The sequence below is a fragment of the Zingiber officinale genome, chromosome 9B, assembly GCF_018446385.1.
Source record: "Zingiber officinale cultivar Zhangliang chromosome 9B, Zo_v1.1, whole genome shotgun sequence".
Classification (NCBI taxonomy): domain Eukaryota; kingdom Viridiplantae; phylum Streptophyta; class Magnoliopsida; order Zingiberales; family Zingiberaceae; genus Zingiber; species Zingiber officinale.
In genome coordinates, this window is record NC_056003.1 from 119,502,131 (window position 1) to 119,523,741 (window position 21,611).

Below are 21,611 nucleotides of genomic sequence, written 5' to 3' on the forward strand. Positions count from 1 at the left end.
ATATCCTTTTTAAATACATGATCTTTTCTATATCTTTTCAATATAGGTCTTTGATTGTTTCCCAACATAATGAGCTTAAATTAAGTTGATTAGACAATGAATAAAATATTTTTATTCATGTCTGAATTGATTTGATAGTCGACTAATTTATGATCAGTTGACTAATGATGAATTTTAATAAATTGATGCTATGATAGGAAATCCAAAAGAAGTTGTTGATCATACAAAACTACATTGCAATGGTTAGATAACCTAAGGGTTATAATAAAAAGGCAATTGATGATGAAATTCAATCGACTCAAGTAGTCATTGGAAGACTATAGGCTAAAACAACTATAAAATTGGTTTATAGATAATGGATTCAGTAGATTGATCGATGATAGATTTGTAGAGCAACAAGTGAAGCTTGAAGTGTTTGAAGGCTATAAAAGAAAGACCAAGGATGTTTAAAGGTTTAAATCTATTTAGCCTCTCTTGTAATCTTCGCTGTCTTCCTCTAAGATTCATTGTAAAGTTCTTGTTGTAAAAGGTGTCTCCAACTCTGGAAGTTATCCACAATGGATAGAGGGATTTTAGGAGTGAATCATCAATTAGTCATAGGCCATGGAGCAGAAACGAGAGTTTTGAACCATATTACATCATCTTATTGGTATACTTTAAATTCATATGTTTTTGCTACATTACTTGTTTAATTTGAGTGACTTTGCTAAAGTATTAGCAAGAGTAATATAAGTTTTATTTATATGTCAATCACTATTCACCTCCGTCTAACTATCCAACCATCCACTAGCCTAACACAAAGTGGTCAAACTATAGGCTCATATAAAGACCCTTCATTAGTTTAGGTACATAAGATTCAAGTGACTTCTAGTAACATTACACTTCATGCCAGTAGGATTAATAATTCACAAATCGTATTTCATTCATATTTTTCCAACATAAGTCTCAAACTTTCCCTCGAGAACCCGTCAAAACGATTAAGGATCGACTTAAATTTTAATAGTAAATAATAATTGACTAAAAAATTTGATCCATTATAAACTCTTTTGATCGCTAATCTACTGCTAAATACATTTACCGACATATTCACAAATGTCTTTAATCAAATCACAAATTTCTCCTCGAGTTACAAACCTCTCCTCTCCTCTCTCCCTTAAAAATAAGACAATGATTAATTACTTTTTTCCATTCAACATCGCTATTCTAATCAAGTTACAGACCTCATCATACAGACAAAGAATAAACAGGATTAGAATAATTGAACAATATTACAAAAAAAATACAAAGAACATAGGAGGTTCAGTTCATCTTCTTCCCTTACTTTCCTAAGACCATTTCCTTTTTACAAATAGAATCATGATCAGCTATCACACACGATAAAGTGAATATTTTTTCTGTACATACATTTTCCAATCCACTCAATACCACTCCTGTTGGTACACATCAAGATCACACAGAGTTAACTGATACAACACATTGACAATCTTAAACCACATTTGTGCAGGAGACAGACGATCCATTTAGACTTCACTTCCTTCTCTAAGCAGTGCTTCAGGTATAAAAAATCATGAGCAACATCCACCTGATTGGCCCTGTTGTCCCTGTTTCTGTTTCAGAATATTCCTTTTAACTGGTGCAGATCCTTCTTCCAGCAGTTCTGGAACTCCCAGAATCTAAAATAGTAGTGATATTATCAATTTGTAGTATGCAAGCAGCTTGGCCATTGGCTGGAAGACTTGATAAAATGGACAAGCAATTCTCAAGGACTCTTTGTCCCAGCTATATAGGTCTTATGCCTCCATTGATCTATGCATGCAAGGATCACTAGCAATATTTAAACTAGTTCTTCATACCATCTTAATGTTTTCTTTCTTTTATGAATAATTGCGTTGGTCAATAATTTACTAATCAGAGCTTTAAAATCTAGATTTTTTATCAGACTAGAAAAGACAGGGACCGGAAGCCCAAGTAACTTACCTTCAATGCCAATTCTTTAAAACATCTCTCCACGTTGTTTCTTGTTTTTGCACTGCATTCAAAGAACAAACAACCATACTCATCTGCAAAGGCGATCCCCTCTTCTGTTGTTACCGATCTATCAGCATCCTAGAAAAATTAACATATTTGTATGAAAATGATGCTTCTCTGTTCCAACTTCCATGAATAAACTGACAGTGAAAATATTTTGCGACTATTTTAAGAAATATATGGTATGATGACAAACTTGAAAAGTGATTACAAGTATCAAATGGAACTAATAGGTTAATTTGATATTGATATACTTGTGATGAGCATTTTTAAGTGATTTCTTTACAAAATGAAATAGAAGAAAATGTTAGATGTTCTTGATTTTTCGAACATAAATCTACCTAATAAATGTAGAAATAAATTTTTGACATTTTATCAAAGGGAGCACTTTGCTAATTATCAAATTGCGAGCCATGATTTTAAATTTACCAGAAGGCACAATTTCCCTTTTGACATTCTAAAAAATCCTCCGCTCAAATACTTCTATAATTTTAAAAAATATATGTTTATGAACTTCTAGTGTTCAAAATCAACAAGGCCATGAATCAATTCCTGAGCATTGGGAAACCAATGGTACTCTCATATTACCATTTTTTACCATGAGAAGATCATCAAGATGCTTTTGAAAATATAGATCATTACATGTTTTTTAAAGATGGTATTCTAGTGGTCAAAATCAAGAAGGTTCCGCCCGTTTCGCCCGGCATAGAACAACATTTTAAACCATGGCATGGATGTCTTCAAACGAACAAAATTACACTTCATGGCAAATACATTAAGTGCTCCTAGGAATATTCATTCTCATGCATCTCATCTTGAAAATTGAAAGACCATCAAGGTGTTCTAAAAGGTTTTTTAGATGATCATCCATAGTCAAAATGATAATGTCATACCACCATTTTAGTAGTGAAACTTCTATTCATGCTCTCACTCCTTGATTTTGACCGTTGGATGCCTAGCAAGTCCAAATCGGCTGCTTTTCCTTGCTTAATGGCAATACAAGACTACCATTGGGTTTACAACATTCGCCAAAAAAATATTTATACCCTTCTTGACATCAAGTTTTTTTTTCTAAAAATATTTTAATAGTATTCTTGTAGTTAAAATGACACTATGAGCTCACTATTAGGTCTACAATGCTCTCAAAAATGCATTGCTATGGTTACTACTTGATTTTAACCAATGGAAGGTCATCAAGGTGATTGCCTCGCATAGCAAGTTGGAACCTCTTTTCCTTGAACAAGATACATGGAAAACAAGATTTAGAGGTGTTATTCATTTGAATCAAACATGAAAATACAAATGAACATTTTAATTATCACCATAAGGTAATATACAATCTGCATTTGTAAATGGAAAAGTATACTTTTAAAAGAACTAAGTTGAAAATAAAGTAAGAAGGTCTAATAAAGGTTTTTATTAAAGTGAATGGAATGAAATTTCTAATTACACATACAAGAAGAGGATTCATTGAATCATTGAAATGGTTAGGAACCTAAATGTAAATATTAGAAACCTATTTGTAAAAATGATATAATATAAGGTGCATAGTATAATTTTATAGTAACAAATAATAAAACATAGGCAAAGTATTACCTGGAAAATTAACCCCTAATTTTGGAACATCAATGTCATTTCAAAGTTGTGATACTGATCCATTCCCCACTATTGATTGCTCTAGTGAGTAGCTCCTTCACTTGTGAGATCCAGACTAGAGCCCCCAGCCTCCTCTCGTGGCAAAGAAGGGCTTTGCTCATGTGCAAGCCACACTTGAAAGCCTTCAACATAGGCATGACACTTGACACATGTCACGTCCTTCGCATGCCCCTTTCTTTCGATGTAGCCCCTCATGCACATACAACAGACTTATGATCTGCTCCCACCATGGAAGAGCTATTATCGATTTCTCTCCCACAATCATGGCCACCTCCTACACTACCAAGTGGATACACTCCCTTCCTGTACAAGAGCCGTACACCTATTGGCAGCTCCCCTCATGTGGAACCTTTTCCCTCAATGACTCAGTGGTAGAGTCCTCTGTGCCCTTATCCACACAAGCATCTGTTGACAATCCTAACCAACATTGAGTCTCTGTGGTGCACCTGCAGGCTGCTTCTTCAAGTGAGAAATGTAGCAGTCAACTAAACTCCTTGATGACTTTATAAAGTCTAGCAGATCTTCCTCTGCATGCGAACCTGACCATGCATTCCTCTACGCCTGTCCAGAGATAACTCATACCTCTGGGTTTCTGTCCATGAATTCCTATAGCAAGATAGAAGCCAAGAAGACTAGTAGCTCCAAAACCTTCCTACAAGCAATACCTCTAGCCATTTGTGGTTGTGGAAACCTATTCCGACATTTTTCAATCCAACTAGTACAACCTTTTACCTGGTGATTCCTCTAGGACTCCTCTCAATTTAAAATGTCAGCCTCAATTAACTTGTTCTTGATGCCACCAAATACTAGCCTTCTTTTGAGTCTTTTTGGCTCTATGATTACAACAAAGAAGCCAAATAGGAAAACCAATATTTCATGGATTGCACCATCTTGGTTAAGTCCACGGACAAGGCCTAACTCTTCACTTGACTCTTTACCTAATTCCTGGCCCGATTCCTTACTTGACTCCTCACCTAATTCTTCCTAAGAGCCAATTCTTCCATCAGCCAACAAGATGAAAACCTCTTTAAAGGGAAGCCTGGTGCACGAAGCTCCCGCCATGCGGGGTCCCGGGGAAGGATCCATTGTACGCAGCTTTACCCTGCTAAAAGCAGAGGCTGTTTCCAAGATTCGAACCCGTGACCTTTTGGTCACATGACAACAATTTTACCGTTGTGCCAAGGCTCCCCTTCAAGATGTGTGCCAAGGCTCACATGGCAAAAACTTCTTTGCTTTTGATAATTCTGCAATCTGTGCTAGTACTCCTCACCCTTGGTAGTCCTTTTCTAGCCTCTTGGCCCTTTTATAACTTTCCCATTTCCTCTCCATGATCCACAATGAGAATCACTTTTGATGTGTCCTTTGGTACCAACTGAGACAACCATCGATACTCCACAACTTCAACACCACTTTTGACACCAAGAAACAAGCAATTACAATGTGCTTCTTATTCTTGTGTATCAGTGATCAATTATAATGCAAAATTTCAGCCATGCTGGATAGCATGACTTAAATTTCAATCATTGAACTAAGCTACCATATAATTACACACTAGCCATATCATTCGCAGTGAACATGATCAGTTACTTTCTTGAGACTTTGGCTGCGTTTGATAAGGGGTCATCAGTCTAAACTTTTGTAATCTAGATTATAAGGCTAATAACATATAATCTGGATTACATTCCAAGCTCAATGTTTAACTAAAATTTAAATATCAAATATACCTAGTCTATTTCCAGTACCAACCGATTGCCAACGTCATTGTCGCTGCCCGCCCACTACCACCGCCGCAACCACTGCCGGCCACCGCCCGTCGCAACCGTCGAACGCCGACAACCGCCGCCGCCGATCCAGGATATTTTTATCATTTTATAATAATATGAATTATATTCTTTATAAAAAAATAATGGACACCAAATAAAAGAATGTAATCACCCTTGTAATCAAAGATTACATGCATAGTATATAATTCTTTCACCAAACGTTGTAATGTAATATTAATTACATTACATTACGAACTTGATTACATTATCCCTAACCAAAAGCAACCTTTATGTCATGACCATTTGAAGAAAAACCTTGAAAATTTTATGGTACCTAAAGAATACCTCAATAAAAAGGTCTAGGTCTTAAGTGTGAGGATTGGGATCACCTTGAATTTTAGTGTATACTAACACTGACAAGGCAAAGGTCTTCTGTATTAGGATCAAGATCACCTTTAGATTTTAAGGTATCCTAATGCTAACTAAGAAAGCTTTCCCAAAGGCAACACTTGAAAACTATTATATCCAGATCAAGTGCGGGAAAGCAACTACAGAGCTTCAAAAACTATAGTATAACTAAGATGTCATACACAGTCTTTAATCTAATGTTCAACAAGCATATAAAGCATTGGTTGATTTTTTTACTTTATCAAAGAGAAGGTGCAATCTAATAAAGTTATCACATCATTTATCAACTTGATCAATTAATGAATTTTCTAACCAAGTCTCAAGAGGTAATAGGTATGAGTATATCTATAACAAGCTAAGTTTTCATAATATCTAATGGCCAACTTGAAGGAGAGAACTAGAGACTTAATTGTAAATACGAGGAACTTGCTTGTAGAATATAGTGTAAAGCATAACTAGCTGAATAATAACCATGGGTAGATAGGAAAACCTAGAGACTTATCCCAAATATTTTCCACTTTCAAGTGGAAATGATCAAGCTGCATAATCCACAAAACAGGAGCTATATAATTTTTATTTTTCAAAAAAAAAAAACTTGATTGGTGTAGCACAGGTATAGACACACCATACCTTCAAATGGAAACTGCAAATTATGGCATGTAGACTGAAGAAGGAGATCCTATCTGGGAACTATCTCAAGTAGAGAAACTTACAGAAAATAAAAATTAAATAACAAGGATAAAAGCTGCATTGATTCTTTAACAATCTGTAAAATATTTCTGATTTTAAACAAGATGTTTACAACATCATAGCAACTGATTAATGACATGGGAATTACTATAAGTTGTCCCACTAGTATAGCCTTTCACTACAAAACCAGAGGCATCAGACATACATATAAAGCAGAAGCCGAGGTATTATGAGATAAACTAACCTTGTCTACTTTATTCCCAACGAGTATTTTGACACAGTTGTGGTTTGTCGAGTACGTTTCTACTTCTTTGACCCATACATCAGCAAGATTATTAAACGTCTCCCTCTTTGTCACATCATAAACTAACAGGAAAAAGTAAAGAGTTAAATAATTTACAGTGCAATTTAGTAATTACATCAAACCTTGTCTAAAATTACAGATACAAGTAGCTGCAGAAAGAAAAAAGTATATCATAAATATTAGTACCAAATGTTTCTTGTTAATATCCCAAATGTATTTGTATGTAAACATTGTTTGATATTACTTTTCTGAAAAGTTAATATCAGGAACTTAAATGGTCTGACTTTAAAACCAGTTGCACGGTTGCTGATGGAGATTTAACAGGATATGAATGTAGCTTGGAGAAAAGATAAAGATTTTTTGGCTTAAGAGTTAAGAGGCAACAATCCACTGTAGGGAGCAAACTTTGACTGAAGATAAAATTAATTAGAAAGGACGCATGACTAAGTACTAAAGTAATAACCATGTAGAACTAAGACATAACTATAATCCTCTATCTCGAGCAGGAGAATAGATCTTGGTCGATGCATAGCTTGCTATAAAAATATAGGTGTGTTAGAGTAAAAATGATCATGCCTAATATAGAGCATGCACAAAACAAGTGGAGTTAAGAGGACTCTGATGATGTCATTTTTGGACTCAAGTTGTGGACATGACATGATATTCAAGGTAACCTGCGAGAATAGATGTTACACTTCTTTGATATAAATGTCTACCTTATAAGCATGGATGTTACTCTTATCTGTTATAACATTAGGTCATCAACACCCAAATATGATGCAAAATATGAAAGGGTTCTAGTAGTTTTGTAAATCCAAGCCCAGCAAAGAAGTGCATACACAATTATAGGATTATATTAGCAATATCGGATATAGGAAGGAACACTTTCATGTAAACAGCTATGATTGGCAGGTGCAATATTTAGGAAAAATTAACAAAAAAAATAGATTTGAGAAAAGGATAGATAAAAAGGTAATGCAAGTTTTAAAATTTAGTATATTGAAAAAAATTTAAAATGAAAATAGTAAGGTATTATGTTAGATAAGGTTTACGAGTGCAATGTTGATGAAGAGAATGATGATAAAATTATTGCACTAAAATTGATTTTTAAACAATTAAAACATTGTTCATTCCCCTTAAGTAGGATTGTATGATTAAATCAAAGAGACAATCAGGAGAATCTAAATGAAACCATTCATAGCGTTCCAATGATTTAAAAGTTACAGAGACGGTTTAAATGGACAAGTAGGGAGAGTTTGTTGGCAGCACATTCATTCACATAGAGGCTGTGGAGTAGAGAAAGAAATGAAGAGGGTAGTGTAATTTAAAATTTTACTACATTTTATGATTTATGATTGTCGGTATTTATTTTATGCCAAAAGCTGAGTAGTCAATTACTATTTAAAATTGGTAGAAACCTTAATAAAAAAGATAGATTGAATTATGGTAAAGTCAAGGTTCAAAATGTAGAGTTGTGCCGATCTTTGACTAGGACGATATCATGTCGATGTGTTGATACAGTGTCGATGATGGATTGAAGGTTGAAGGAGGAAAGAAATGAAACAGAAGGAAACATTGTCTATACTAAATAGTATCGAGTTTCGATAATTTATTGGAATGATACATTTTGACCGTTTCGCACGATACGAAATTTCAAACCATGGTCCAGTTTAAAAATTTCGAACCGTGCTGAAGTTTCAATTTATGATCAGTTTCGGTATCATATCATGTCATATCAATACAGATTTGATGTTTTTTTAAATATAAATACATTAATTAAAAATATATGTATTAATATTTGATTGTTATAGAGACTTACTATTGAATTATATTTGAAATATTAAATATTGAGTACAAATTTTAATATTATCTCGTGAAATATTTGATGTTTATTGAGTAAAAGTCAAACTGAAGTCTACTAAGTAGATATGGTAGAATCAAATAGGCTTACATTGGATTTAATTTGAATTTATTTTGATTAGTTTAAAATTAAACCAAATTTATATACAGAATAATTTAATTTAACAGTAGTAGTATATTAATATTTTATATGGTTATAAATTATATTATATTTAATTTTTTATTTTTCTAACAATCTATTTTCCTCCATCTTAAAGAGTTTTTTTTTCTCTATTTACCTTGTGGACAAATGGAGGAAAACAAAAGAGATTTTTTTTTCCTTTCTGTTTACCTCATGAACGAACAAAGGAGGGAAAAAATTAATCATCCTTAAAAAGTTTACAAGATTTTTTTTACCCTTGCAGACAAATGAAGGAGGGTACAATGTAACGGTGAAGGATGGAAAAAAAAAATTAACAATTAAAGATGGAAAAAAAATTAACAACGGAGGAGGAAAAAATTAATAGTGAAAGGAATAAAAAGACAAAAAAAATTTAAAAAATGGCAATAGGAAAAAGAAAATAAATAAAGTCAATCACAATAATTTGTCACCACAAGGCCACCGCGAGATCTTGACTCCCAATTTCGAACCCATGCCGATGAAGGTAGGTAGGTTAAACGATAAATTCCGCTCGTGATACAAACACAACACAATATCTTAAGCCATGATTAGGATAACATTTTTTTTTTAAAAAAATCTTCCATTACTTTGACAACCTCATGGAACATGCTATATCTATAATTTTTAGGTAAATTAGTAACTGTGCATAAAGCATTAGGTGTGCCGTGGAACTATATATAGTGGCAAATTAAAAATTTCTTAAGGTTATATGCATTTTCAGCATATAAGCAATCATTATTTTATAATTGCTTAGTACTAATCATGTCAACATAAACATTTCTAATTAGCTCCTAAATGGTATAGTTGATCTTCCTCTAACATAGAAAAATGGACAATCTTGTATCCTCGAGGAAATTTGTTGAACCCAATTGTACATTAGTGGTGGTAATCCATTAAACTTAAGGAAAGTAATTATGCACCTTAAGATTGTTAATTACCACAAGTTAGTAAAGCACCATTCTTACCTATCCGCAGCCAATTTCTACCACACATACACAGAGCATTAGTGGGACGTTAAAATAGCATAAATTACTTATGATCATATTGTTTACAAGTAGTAACAAGGATGAAGGAAGGCTCATGGTAGCCAGGTTGAGAAAGTTAAATTAGAATTCAAGAGATAAAGAAGATACTATCCCTCTTGTGTGCATTTTCTGAGAATCAAATTGTGTTCAACAAAAATATTAATCAACTTAATACAACCAAATTTCAACTAATCTCATCAATTCTTATTCTTGGTTTAACTGATTTCCATCTATTTTATCCTTCTATTTTCTAGTGAAATTAACACATTTATATGTAATTTCTTTAAATCTTGAATTTTGTTTAAAACTTCTTTGACAATCTTCTTAGATAATCAAATTCTCAGAAAATATCAGATCAATCTTTGCTGATACGAATCCAACTCAGTCAATCCATATTGGTATCAACTAATCTTAAGAAGTGGTTCTGATATCTAATCTCAAGTTATTTCATCAACATTAACGTTCTAAGCAGTTTAAGAAGAAATTGTCTGAGATCATCACAGATAAGAGCTTTTATAGAATGGTAACATCCATGAAATCTAGTAGTATTTCAATGCAAAAAATAAAAAAGTGAGTGAGCCATTTAGATAAGTCATTTACCGAGAATTATTCCTTGAGATCCTCTGAAATAAGAGCTAGTTAGGGTCCTGAACCTCTCCTGTCCAGCTGCAAAGCATTTATAAATTGTTGATGAGAGTAGAAGGGGAAAAGAAAAAGTATATCGTGCATCAAGAATATTCACATGAAGTCAAATATAAGCAGATTACTGAAAGACTATTTAGAAATTCAGAAGTATGCATTGCAGAACCATGCTTCCCAATATGCTCTCAAGAAATAATTATAGACTAAGCAACATAAGAAATTAAGTTTTTTTAACATCTCATTAAGTACTCATTCCATGTATATAAAAGAAATCTTAGTTAACTATAACTATAACAATGAATGCAACTGACAAATATCCAAGTGAGTTCAAAGTGGATGATAACTATAAATGATCTAAAATAGCAAAAACAACCATTTCACCAACACCAATAGTTAAGGATTTAAGTAAACTTATACTGTCTAGGAAGAAACATATACCCTAAATTGGAGTTGTCAATTAAAAGACTTTTCCGGTCCGCCTACCAAAATAAGGATATTCAACAAGTGGATTAAGAAATCCATTTAGTTGTTCTATGTTAATCAGAACTAACTCTTCTAATCCAAACTAATGTGAAAATATTCAATAGAATGCAAATCTATCCAAAATTTGTCCAGTTAATTTAGATTGCTCCTTTCTTATTAATAATAGTCATTTTCCTAGCTAATCTAGCCAAAGTTTTAGCAAATTAAATAGCCTCAAAACTTTAGAATGAAGTGTAATAGTTGTCTTATGTTTTGTTAAAAGCAAAATGCCATCTAAATTCTTCCAATTCTTTGGCCTTCTTACAATTTAGTAATAGTTATATTTACTTTTATTAACATGACTGACTGATTGACCCATCTGTTTGTATGGCAACCCAGTGTTCAAGACTTGACATGGTTCAAGATAAAATTAAGGAAGCAGATTTGGAAAATACATTTAGAATTTAAACAATCCCATCATATCTAGCAAAAAATGTACCATAAAATATTCAGAAAGATCCCAAAGATATATGTATAAAGATTATTAGAAGGTTCAAGATATGGATAAGACAAAATATACTGCAGGTCCTATAATACAAATTGTTTGCCAAAGGCTGATCATGAACCAAATTTTCCGGGCTGCAGATCCCTGAAACACATACAAAGCTTATGCAATTCAATGGCTCTACATACTATTGAAATCTGGCAGTGATCGATTCAAGACAGATGTGGCAATAAAGAGGAGGTGAATCGTATGTAGCATCAAACTAATTAAATTTTTATACCCAAATATTTGTACATTACAATTCAATTTAGAGCCACAAAGTATAAGTAGTCTGTATCTAGTATACTATCACATGATCAATGGAGTATCAAGGAACATTAATGTCATTTTTTGACATGAGATAGTTGCTTGATATGTACAGTTATGCTCGACACAGTCTATAATATCCTGCCAACACATGTCAGTATCGCAACGTTGCTTAGACTTGAATATTAAGTGAGATTCAACAACTAGAGACAACTCAGCGAAGGTTAGCTTGAATAAACCTCTACGATGGTTAGCTCAATAAACTGCAGGAACCCCAGTTTGGGTGGTGGGACCCTCAACAAATTGTTAGCCTGTAATTGTAATTCTGTGAATACAACCATGACCATCTTAAATTAGCATCCAAAATCAAAGAAAAGAAAGAACACTCGTGCCAAAGTTCAAAGTATCTTTACAAGTTCGTGTGGGTCAGAATAGTACAATTCAGACAACTCAGCATGCTTTGGCAGACTTCAATCTTACCAGAATCAACAAATCAATTTTAATCATATATACCCTTCTACTTTGAGGGAAAACTCCAAGAGACACATTTAAGATGGTACGAACATGTACTTAGACGACCAATAAATGTTTCAGTTAGGCGATGTGAAACTATAACAAACACGCATATCAAACGAGAAAGACCAAAAAAGACTTGGTTATAGCCGACCCCACCTAGTGGGATAAGGCTTAGTTGTTGTTTTGTTTGTACACTCCTACTTCAATTCACTTATTTCTTAGATGGAATTTAAATAATTCTCTTAGTCAAGGATTATAATATCATTTGTTTCATTTGATAGGAGAAACATTTCGTTCCACCCATTGGCTAACACGCGGAACTCACCTGAGGCCTCGAAACAAAACCAAAGGCTCCTCGAAGGCTTAACATTATCTCCTTCACCTTCCCCTTTTTGTTCCTCTCTTTTGTAGCCTACATTGAAGCAACTATGGTTGATCGATTCAAAAAATCAATATTTGCATCCTTCTTGAGATGGCAACACCTCCCCTCCCCTCGGCCACTCCTCTACCATGGTAGGAACTACAACAACCATTTTCATCATATAGATCGTGTTGACATCTATAACATATATGGCCTCCTCCATATGATGGTTCTGTTAGAATGTATACTATAAGCCTAGCTTTTTGTAAACATCTATTTTGAAATAAAAGAATTACATGGTCATATGTCTACATTTATTTGCTAAGTGTAGTTGTTCAATTAATTTATATTGTAGATAACATGGTGAGTGGTGTCACTCACAGAAGATCATGTTATCAGTTTTTTATAAATTATAAACAGTTACTCACGACTAAGATGGAAAGGAACAAACCGTTGGAATAGTCGTAGTGTAATTAGGTATTAGTTTATCTTGACTAATAAATTACACTAGTACACTCTAAGTGTATTGAGTAGAACCATTTAAGGTAAGTTCTTTTTATACTGACTTAATAATAGAACAAGACCTTAGTTATTATGGAAGTGTGTGCTCTTAATCCTAATATAATAACAAGCACATATATTTAGTATTTATTTCTTTGACTTGTTAAAAGGTGAGATTTAGCTCGATAAATCAAAATGTCCGATAAGTTGGGAAATGATATTACTTATAGTGTGTGTTGTTGATTATAGAAGGAAACTGTGTCCTAGTAATCTAGGTTGATAATGTCCCCGAGAGGAGCTCATAAGGATTGTCATGTTAAACCCTGCAGGTGGACTTAGTCTGACATGACGATAAGGTTGAGTGGTACTACTCTTGGACTGAGATATTAATTAAAATGAGTTGTCAGTAACTCAATTAATCAGTGGGCATCCGACATCTTAAACACAGGGAGACTAACACACTCATAATAAGGAGCCCAAAATGTAATTTGAGATTGGTGCGGTAGTTAAATAATAATTCTTTAGTGGTATGAATTATTATTGATGAAATTAAGTTGAGTGTTCGGGGCGAACACGGGAAGCTTAATTTCATCGGGAGACCAAAACCAATTCCTCCTCTTGGTCCCTATCGTAACCTCTTATTTATAAAGTATTATACCCACCGTTACCCACCTTCTTACCCATCCTAATGGGGTCGGCCATGCAAGCTTGGAACCCAAGCTTGGGCCGGCCAAAGAAAAAAGGATGAGCCAAATTGAGGAGTCGGTCAATGCTTGGAGCCCAAGCATGGTGTGGCCGTCCCTAAACAAAATAAAAGGATTTTTATTTTAAAATTTTTCTTATGTGGATTCCATGGTTTTAAAAGAAAGTTTAAAATTTAAAATTTTCCTTTTATAGCTTTCTACAAAAGATTAAGAAGAGATTCGATATCTTTCCTTATTTATAGATTGATAGGAAGATTTTAATTTTGATAAAACTTTCCCTTTTTGTAACTATGTTCATGATTTAAAAAGAGAGTTTTAAAATTAAATATTTCCTTTTATAAGTTTCTACAAAAGATTAAGAAAAGATTAGATATCTTTCCTTATTTGTAGATTGAAAGGAGATTTTAATTTAGAGATAACTTTCCTTTTTGGAAATCATTCACATGTTTTAAAAGAGAAATTTTAATTTAAAGAAATTTCCTTTTATAACCAACCATGAAGGGATAAATTATTAGAGAAATTTTTATTAAAAATTTCCAGAAACAAATTAGGAAGTTTTATTTCTTGTATTAAAACTTTCCTTGTTTGGAGCTTGTAGGTGGTCGGCCATGTAGATAAAGAAAAGGAAATTGATTTTTAATCAATTAAATTTTCCTTTTCATGGAAAAAGGAATTAAGGAAGTTTTTATTTAAATTTCCTTATTTGCCAAGACCAATGATTATAAAAGAGAGGGTAGGGGTGCCTTCATGGCTAACAACTCTATTCTATTTCCCTCCCTCTCTTCCTTGGTGGTGGTCGGCCCTATTGCTTCTAGCTCTTCTCCTTTTCTCTTCCTCCTTTGTGGCTGGCGACATCAACACAAGAGGAGTCCTTGGTGGCCGGTTCTAGCTAGGAGAAGAAGGAGAGAAAGGAGACTTTGTTTCTAGCATCCCTTGGAGCTTGGTGGTGGTGGCAGGACCTCTACATCTCTTGGATAATTGGTGGTGGCCGAATCTAGCTTGGAGAAGGAGCTTGGTGATTCTCGTCTCGGAAGATCGTTGCCCACACAACGTCCGAGATTAGAAGAGGAATACGGTAGAAGATCAAGAGGTTATTTGCTTACAAAGAAAGGTATAATTAGTAATTGTTTTTCGCATCATACTAGTTTTTCTTTGTATGAATTTCAAACACAAGAGGCATATGATTCTAGAGTTTCGAATTTGTTATTCGAGTCTGTGTTTTTTTTGTTTTTCGAATTTGTGATTCGATTGTTCTTTTTGGTTAAACCTAATGTTATTTTAGGAAATTAAATATTGAATTTCTATAAAAAGCTTTGTCGAGACAGTGGTGGATGATCCCATATCCAAGAAGGCCTAGTGTCTCACCATGTTTGACCTGGGAGCTGATTTTAGAAATAAATATTTAATCAACTTTGTAGCATAGGTCGGACTTGGATCAATAGTGTTAAGTTCCGCTTGCGATCTAAATCTAAACCATTAAGAACAGATAAGTTAAATTTGGAATCAATAATGTTAAGTTCCGTTTGCGATTCCGAATTTAATTTCTAAAGAACACAATAGGTTGTTAGGAAAGATTCGACACTTGTACAAAATTTTTGTACAGTGGAACCGGTACGATCTTCCTAGGACCAACCAACAGGTTCTCCTCTCCACCTAGGGTTGTCACCTAATTATCCTCCTCCTTTGGTTTGTTCTCTCTCAATAACATATGTTGTACATTTTATTAATTTAAAAAACCTTTCAAAATGGATATCTTGAGTTATGAAGTGAATTGATCATCATCATACACAAAGTTAACCATATCTGCATAATAAAACCTTGATTAGAGTTTGATTAGTCTAAGGAATAGTCGATTCAAGTGAAAATGGGTTGCTTATGGTGGCCCTTTTCTCGAAACTAATTATACTTCATTCATACCTCCTAAAGAATCCCCTATTGATCATCTACTTGAGCCTTCAAAAGAACCCCTAATGATCATTTACTCAAGCCATCTAAAAAGGCCTCTAATGATCATTTACACAAGCCTTCTAATAAAGCGTCCAATGAACATTTACTTAACAAAGGACAAGATAGGAATATCAAATTGATAAAAAATACTTATAATAGTTCTAATAAGACATCAATGGATATATATCCATTTATAGTCATTTTTGAGTTTAAAGCTTGTTCCTCTATTAAGTATACTTATGTTAATAAGAAAAAAATTGATTCTAATATTATTTAATTTATCAATTTATTTAAACAGAAGTGAATTTTCAAATTAGAGAATAGTCAATCTACTAGGAGACATTAGATCTTTTTACATATACTGACTGTGTCATTGGACAACCAGAAACAGAGAGAATTTCCAACTCTTGATCAATTGCAATGTTTACTTACTATTGGAAAAGGTGATCAGGAAGAGAATAAAGTTGGCAATATTCCATGCGAATTTGAATGAAAATAAAATGCAACAGTGCCGCACTCGTTGGAAGGGATGACCATGGAGAGAAAATCAAAGAAAAAAGTTAACACTAATTTGGAGTCTAGCTATCATTGGTTAAGGAGAATAGTCCAGTTCAAAATTTGGGCTTAAAATTAAGGTTTGTTTTAATTTTTTATAAATTTGTTAGATTTTTTAAGGCTGTTTAGAAAGGTGGTTTGGATCCGATGCAATGCATATTCTTCAATTTTTTTAAAAAAAAAAACTATTGTGGGATTTACATGTGACTAGTGTTGCATCAAATGGAATCAATCATGCTCCATCACCAAGCCCAACTTGTACCTACTATACCTTAGGCAGTATGCAAAAAATTGTCAAACGTTGAATGGTCATCACCCATTGGAAAGACATGTGCTTGCTTATATCTGGTGGTACAACATAAAATTTTAAACAATAGAATGTCACGAGCAATCCTGTTTTTAGCAAACTAAAATATGTAACATGTTGGTCTTTCATTATTCTCTTTTATTAATAGAGGTTTACTTGCTAGATATCAAGAGCAATTCATCCAGGTCAAGTGAACTTCAGCAATGGCTTTGCAGTTCACAGTATATAATTAAAAGAGAATAAAAGCAATTATTCTTACTTCCAAATATGTTAGCACACTTACCAGTGTCCCATATTGTGAGCTTCAACTTTTTCCCACTAACATTAAGATGCTTGATCTTAAAATCCACTCCTACAATCAACCAAGAGGAATACAGATTAAATTAGATGTATAAAGACAGTTACCAATTATGGATTTGTGGAAGATTTCAATGTGAAAAATTGCATAGTCACCCATGTAAAATCATTATTGTAATTAACTATTTGAAACTAATAAACAACAGCAATCAAATTATTTCCAGACACATAATCGAGAGTAACTTGTTTCCATAATATTGATTTTTATCCATAACTGATGTCTTGATATTTTTAGTGTATCATATCTATTATTTCCATAATCATGAAATATAGTATGTGATTGATAGGGTCTGTGCCCAAGTGAATAAACCAATCCAATTTCCACTGTCTCATTATTTTATATGATATAAACCATCATCGATCCTAGTCTAACACTCATCTGGGATTGGCATCGAGGGAGGCTGCAAGAATGGCCTCACCACCCTCTCAACATCCAATCCATGCTCAGCTGAGAAAGTTCAAGGATGGGAGGCAGATCTGTAATTTTCTTCCTGCTCAACCGAGACCCAGACTTGTTCCAACATCTCCAGTAAGTTGAGAAGAGAGATCAGAAAAGAAATAACCAGAGTAGGAGCAATGCTCCATGGGGAGAACAAGGGAGGAACGACATCAAACAAGGGTTTCAACTGAAGACAAAATGAGGATGTTGGATACCTTCTACTGCTGTTAAGAATGCAAGTGAAAGTGTTGCTGCTGTTGCAGGTTGATGTTGAGGAGAGCTGCTGAGAGATGATGTGGGGATCAGTCCGTTATCTTCTACAAAAGAGGGAAATTAACAAAGTCTAGAGTTTCTCTGGCAGAATGTTAAGGCAAGTGAAAGTCCAATGAGGTCGCCTCAATGAAGGAGACATGGGTAATGCCCCTCGAGGGGCAGAGATGTGCTCACCAAGTTGAATGCAGAAGAATTGTGATTGTTCTCATCCATTTTCAGACATTACGTTACTCACAAAAGACCTACACCAGCCTCGTATCATTCACAAAACACTCGCATGCCTCAAGGGAAGCCTCTGATGTGTCAACGTCTTCATGGAAGATATGCCACCGATAATGAGTATCCATGCTATTCACAGTTTCCAAATGGCAAGTCGCTCACAGAAGACTCATGCCAACCACACCCTACTCATGGAGGACGTGCATGCCTTAGGGGAAGCCTCCAATGTGTCATTGTCATCACAGAAGGTTCACTAAGGTTTTGTCATCTACGGTTGTCCACATGCTGATCGACAAGCAGAACAACCTTTTTCATTTGCGCCCAGCACAAAATAAAATTTCAACCAATTTTAGCCACTCCTATTGATGTGGTAGCACAAGGAATTATGGCATCAATCATGTCCAAGAGGAAAGGCCATCAATAGCACCAAATGAGAACAAATCACAAAACAAGGGTGGAATACTAACTCGAGAATCATTACGATACATAAAGAAGGACGAACAAACAAAACTAGAAGATAGTGGAGAGATTTGGAGGGCCTTCCTAACAACGGTGAGCAGCCATATTCTAAGGGGAATACTACTTTTGAAAAGTTTAATTAGGAGGTTTTGATACCATGTAGAAGTGTAAAATGACAAAAAAAAATGTATTTCTTGATATGAAATTACAATTATTGTGGCATATATAGACTCATGTTAAAATCTTACTAATTGTGGGATTGAACCCACTACTCCTAATACCTAATAAACTCAATAATATTTCAACACTCAAATTGGTGTTAGAATGTTATCCTCCTCCCTCAAGAACAAGTTAAGGCTCCAAAATCCGGTCCCTATCCCTACTTGCATAGGTTTTTCTCAATCTAATCCTGATGGCTAAGCCCATTTCATTAAGAATGGCCCTGACAATGATGGGTTCCATAGTTTTGCAAATGCATAATTATTTATAGATTATTCAAAATTCATTGCATAACAGCAAGAAATCTAAGTATTTGTAGCCTAAGGAAACAAGAAAATTACTTCTTTATCAATCAATGGCAAACTTATACTGGTTTGAACACTATGTCAAGAACATTGTGGATAGAAAGAACTTTGAATCAAAGAAAATTTAACAAAATAGTCGCAAACAAATAGTTTCAATCATTTAAATTTGTGAAATCTTGCACGACACCATCTAGTTTTTCAGAATCCATAGTCCGACAACTAAAATGGTGTATGGAAACGAGTAAAAAGGAAAAAAAGCTAGTATAGTGATCAGGAAATGGGTTCTTACTAACCTTTCTCACATACCTCTCATATGCCAACGTCTTCAATTAATAATGTGAATCCTAACTGTTGTCTCTGAACATGCCAACACATGGCGTACATTAGGCAGTATACTTAGACTTAGTTGGTGCTCAATTGCCTTGTACCAGAGCTTAGACGCGACATCGTGATGAAAATTGGCCATTTCGATTCAAGATCCACATTTCAACCTCGACACAGAGACTAAGATATATCCCCAAAAGCAGGACGACAATAAATCACAAAGCAACGAAACACGGCACAAGTATCAAAATGAAGAAGAGCGAAGAGGGGAAAAAAAGGGAAGGATCCGAACCGACGGTAGGAGAGAGATCTTCCCCAAGGTGGTTGGAGATGAATGAGACGAGGAGGCTGCTCTTCCCCACCCCGGAGTCCCCAATCAAAAGAACCTTGAAGGAGTAGTCGCATCCATGCCCCGACGCCGGCGACGAACCCATCCGACCACCGACGAAGCAGTGTCGAACGCCGTTGGGCGATAGTAACGAAGAGAGAGAGAGGGGTTTGGGCGTTACTGTCACGAGAAAATAACATTGTTAGTCCTATAACTTGCATCATTTTCAATTTTAGTCATGTTATAAGTCAATTTACGTTTTTAGTTCTGTAACTTATGATATTTTCTAATTTTAGTCATTTTTCCTCCAAAATTAAAATTTTTTAACAGAAAATGTCCCGTTTGTGGTTGGAATATAAAAAACACATGGGTCATCAAAAATCAAAATCCCCAAATTCAATTTACAACTCAGCATTTTCTGTTGAAAAATTTCAATTTTAGTAAAAAAAAGACTGAAATTGAAAAATATTATAAGTTAGAGGACTAAGAATGTAAATTGACTCATAATAAGACTAAAATTAAAAAAATGTACAAGTTACCAGACTGAAAACATAATTTTCCCTTACTGTCACTGAGGTAAGTATGTAACTTGTGTTTCTCTTTGTCGCGACAGCAACCACCAATTGCTGTCCACAACGTTTCGACCCCTTCGCTTCCACGTGTCCCCGTCGCTATAATTACGCGTCGCACAGTGCGAAAATAACAATAATATTTGGTCCATTAAAATACTTGTTTTATTTGCTGTAAATTTCGAAGAAAAGAATATTTAATAAATTCAGTCGTGTAACCGTATCGGATTTAAAATTTATGATTTAATTTAATTAAAGTAAAAAAATAAATACTTTTCGTGTAGCATAGTTAATACACTAGTTAAATTCCTAATTTGAAATTCTAAATATTATTTACGTCAACTATATTTAAATTTTATCAATATTTTAAATTAATTAAAATAATTTTAAAACCTACTAAGTAATCAGACGGATCTACATGTTAAATGGACCAATAAATAAAATGATCCATCCACTAAATTATAAATAAAATTATATTATAATAAAAAGATGTTTATATTTAGTTTGAATTCATAGTTTTAAATATGAATTAAATATTGTTAGAGGACTTAAGAAAATTTAGGGATGTCAATTCCACCCGAATCCGATGAGAATTCGATATCCGATCCGAATAGAGGAGGATATGGATGGACTATCAATACCTGATACCCGACCCGAATACCCGATTAAATAATATATATATACATATATTAAAGAAAATTTTCTTTTTCTAAAATCAACTTGTTATTTTTATTGATATTAGAAGGAGATTATATAGATGTTTAATCTATTTTTTAAATTATATATATATATATATATATATATATATATATATATATATTAATTAATAGGATGTTAATTTTAATATATTTTTGTTAAATGATAATAGTTGGATAGAAAGAAGAAAAATTAAAATTATAGAAAATATCCTATTCTTTAATAGGTATGAGTATATCCATTGAAGATTCTATACCCGATGAATATAAAGACGAAGGATAAAAAGCCGACCCGAATCCGACCTATTATCATCCCTAAGAAAACTTCATCAACGGGCTGAGAACAGGGAGTTTATCTTCTTTTTGTAATTTGACTTCAGGTCATTTTCTACTCAGATTTAGGCAGTATTATTTTGTCAAAATAGTTTATTATTTTCTTTTTTATCATCTAAATTTTATAAATTAATTAATCAGAAAGTGGATAATGAAAGCAATTTTTTTATAAATTAAATAAAAACCAGTTTTATTGAACTAGAAATTTTTGAGATAATTATTTACTGTATTTTTTCAAAAAGCCCGCTTGCATTTCTGAATTTTTGAAAGAACACATCATACTTTCATATTCATAAAGGTGCATTTCTTTCTCAAATATTCTTTTTATTAAAAAAATATAAAAATATATTAAAAATTCTTTCATCCCATAGCAACCCTGTCGAATGACCTA

The 21,611-nt window shown here is 33.7% G+C and overlaps 1 protein-coding gene across 1 annotated transcript; it reads right to left on the reverse strand.

Annotated features, from left to right (window-relative positions):
- Window positions 1-1,227: 1,227 nt before the first annotated feature.
- On the reverse strand, window positions 1,228-19,810 carry LOC122023861 (ras-related protein RABC2a-like). The gene is made up of 6 exons (XM_042582257.1): window positions 19,588-19,810; window positions 16,984-17,052; window positions 10,495-10,560; window positions 6,790-6,911; window positions 1,978-2,106; window positions 1,228-1,673 (listed from the first exon to the last, which is right to left on the reverse strand). Exons 1-6 carry the CDS (start codon window positions 19,727-19,729, stop codon window positions 1,566-1,568), a joined length of 636 nt encoding a protein of 211 aa, XP_042438191.1. The 5' UTR covers window positions 19,730-19,810; the 3' UTR covers window positions 1,228-1,565.
- Between the last annotated feature and the right edge of the window lie 1,801 nt (window positions 19,811-21,611).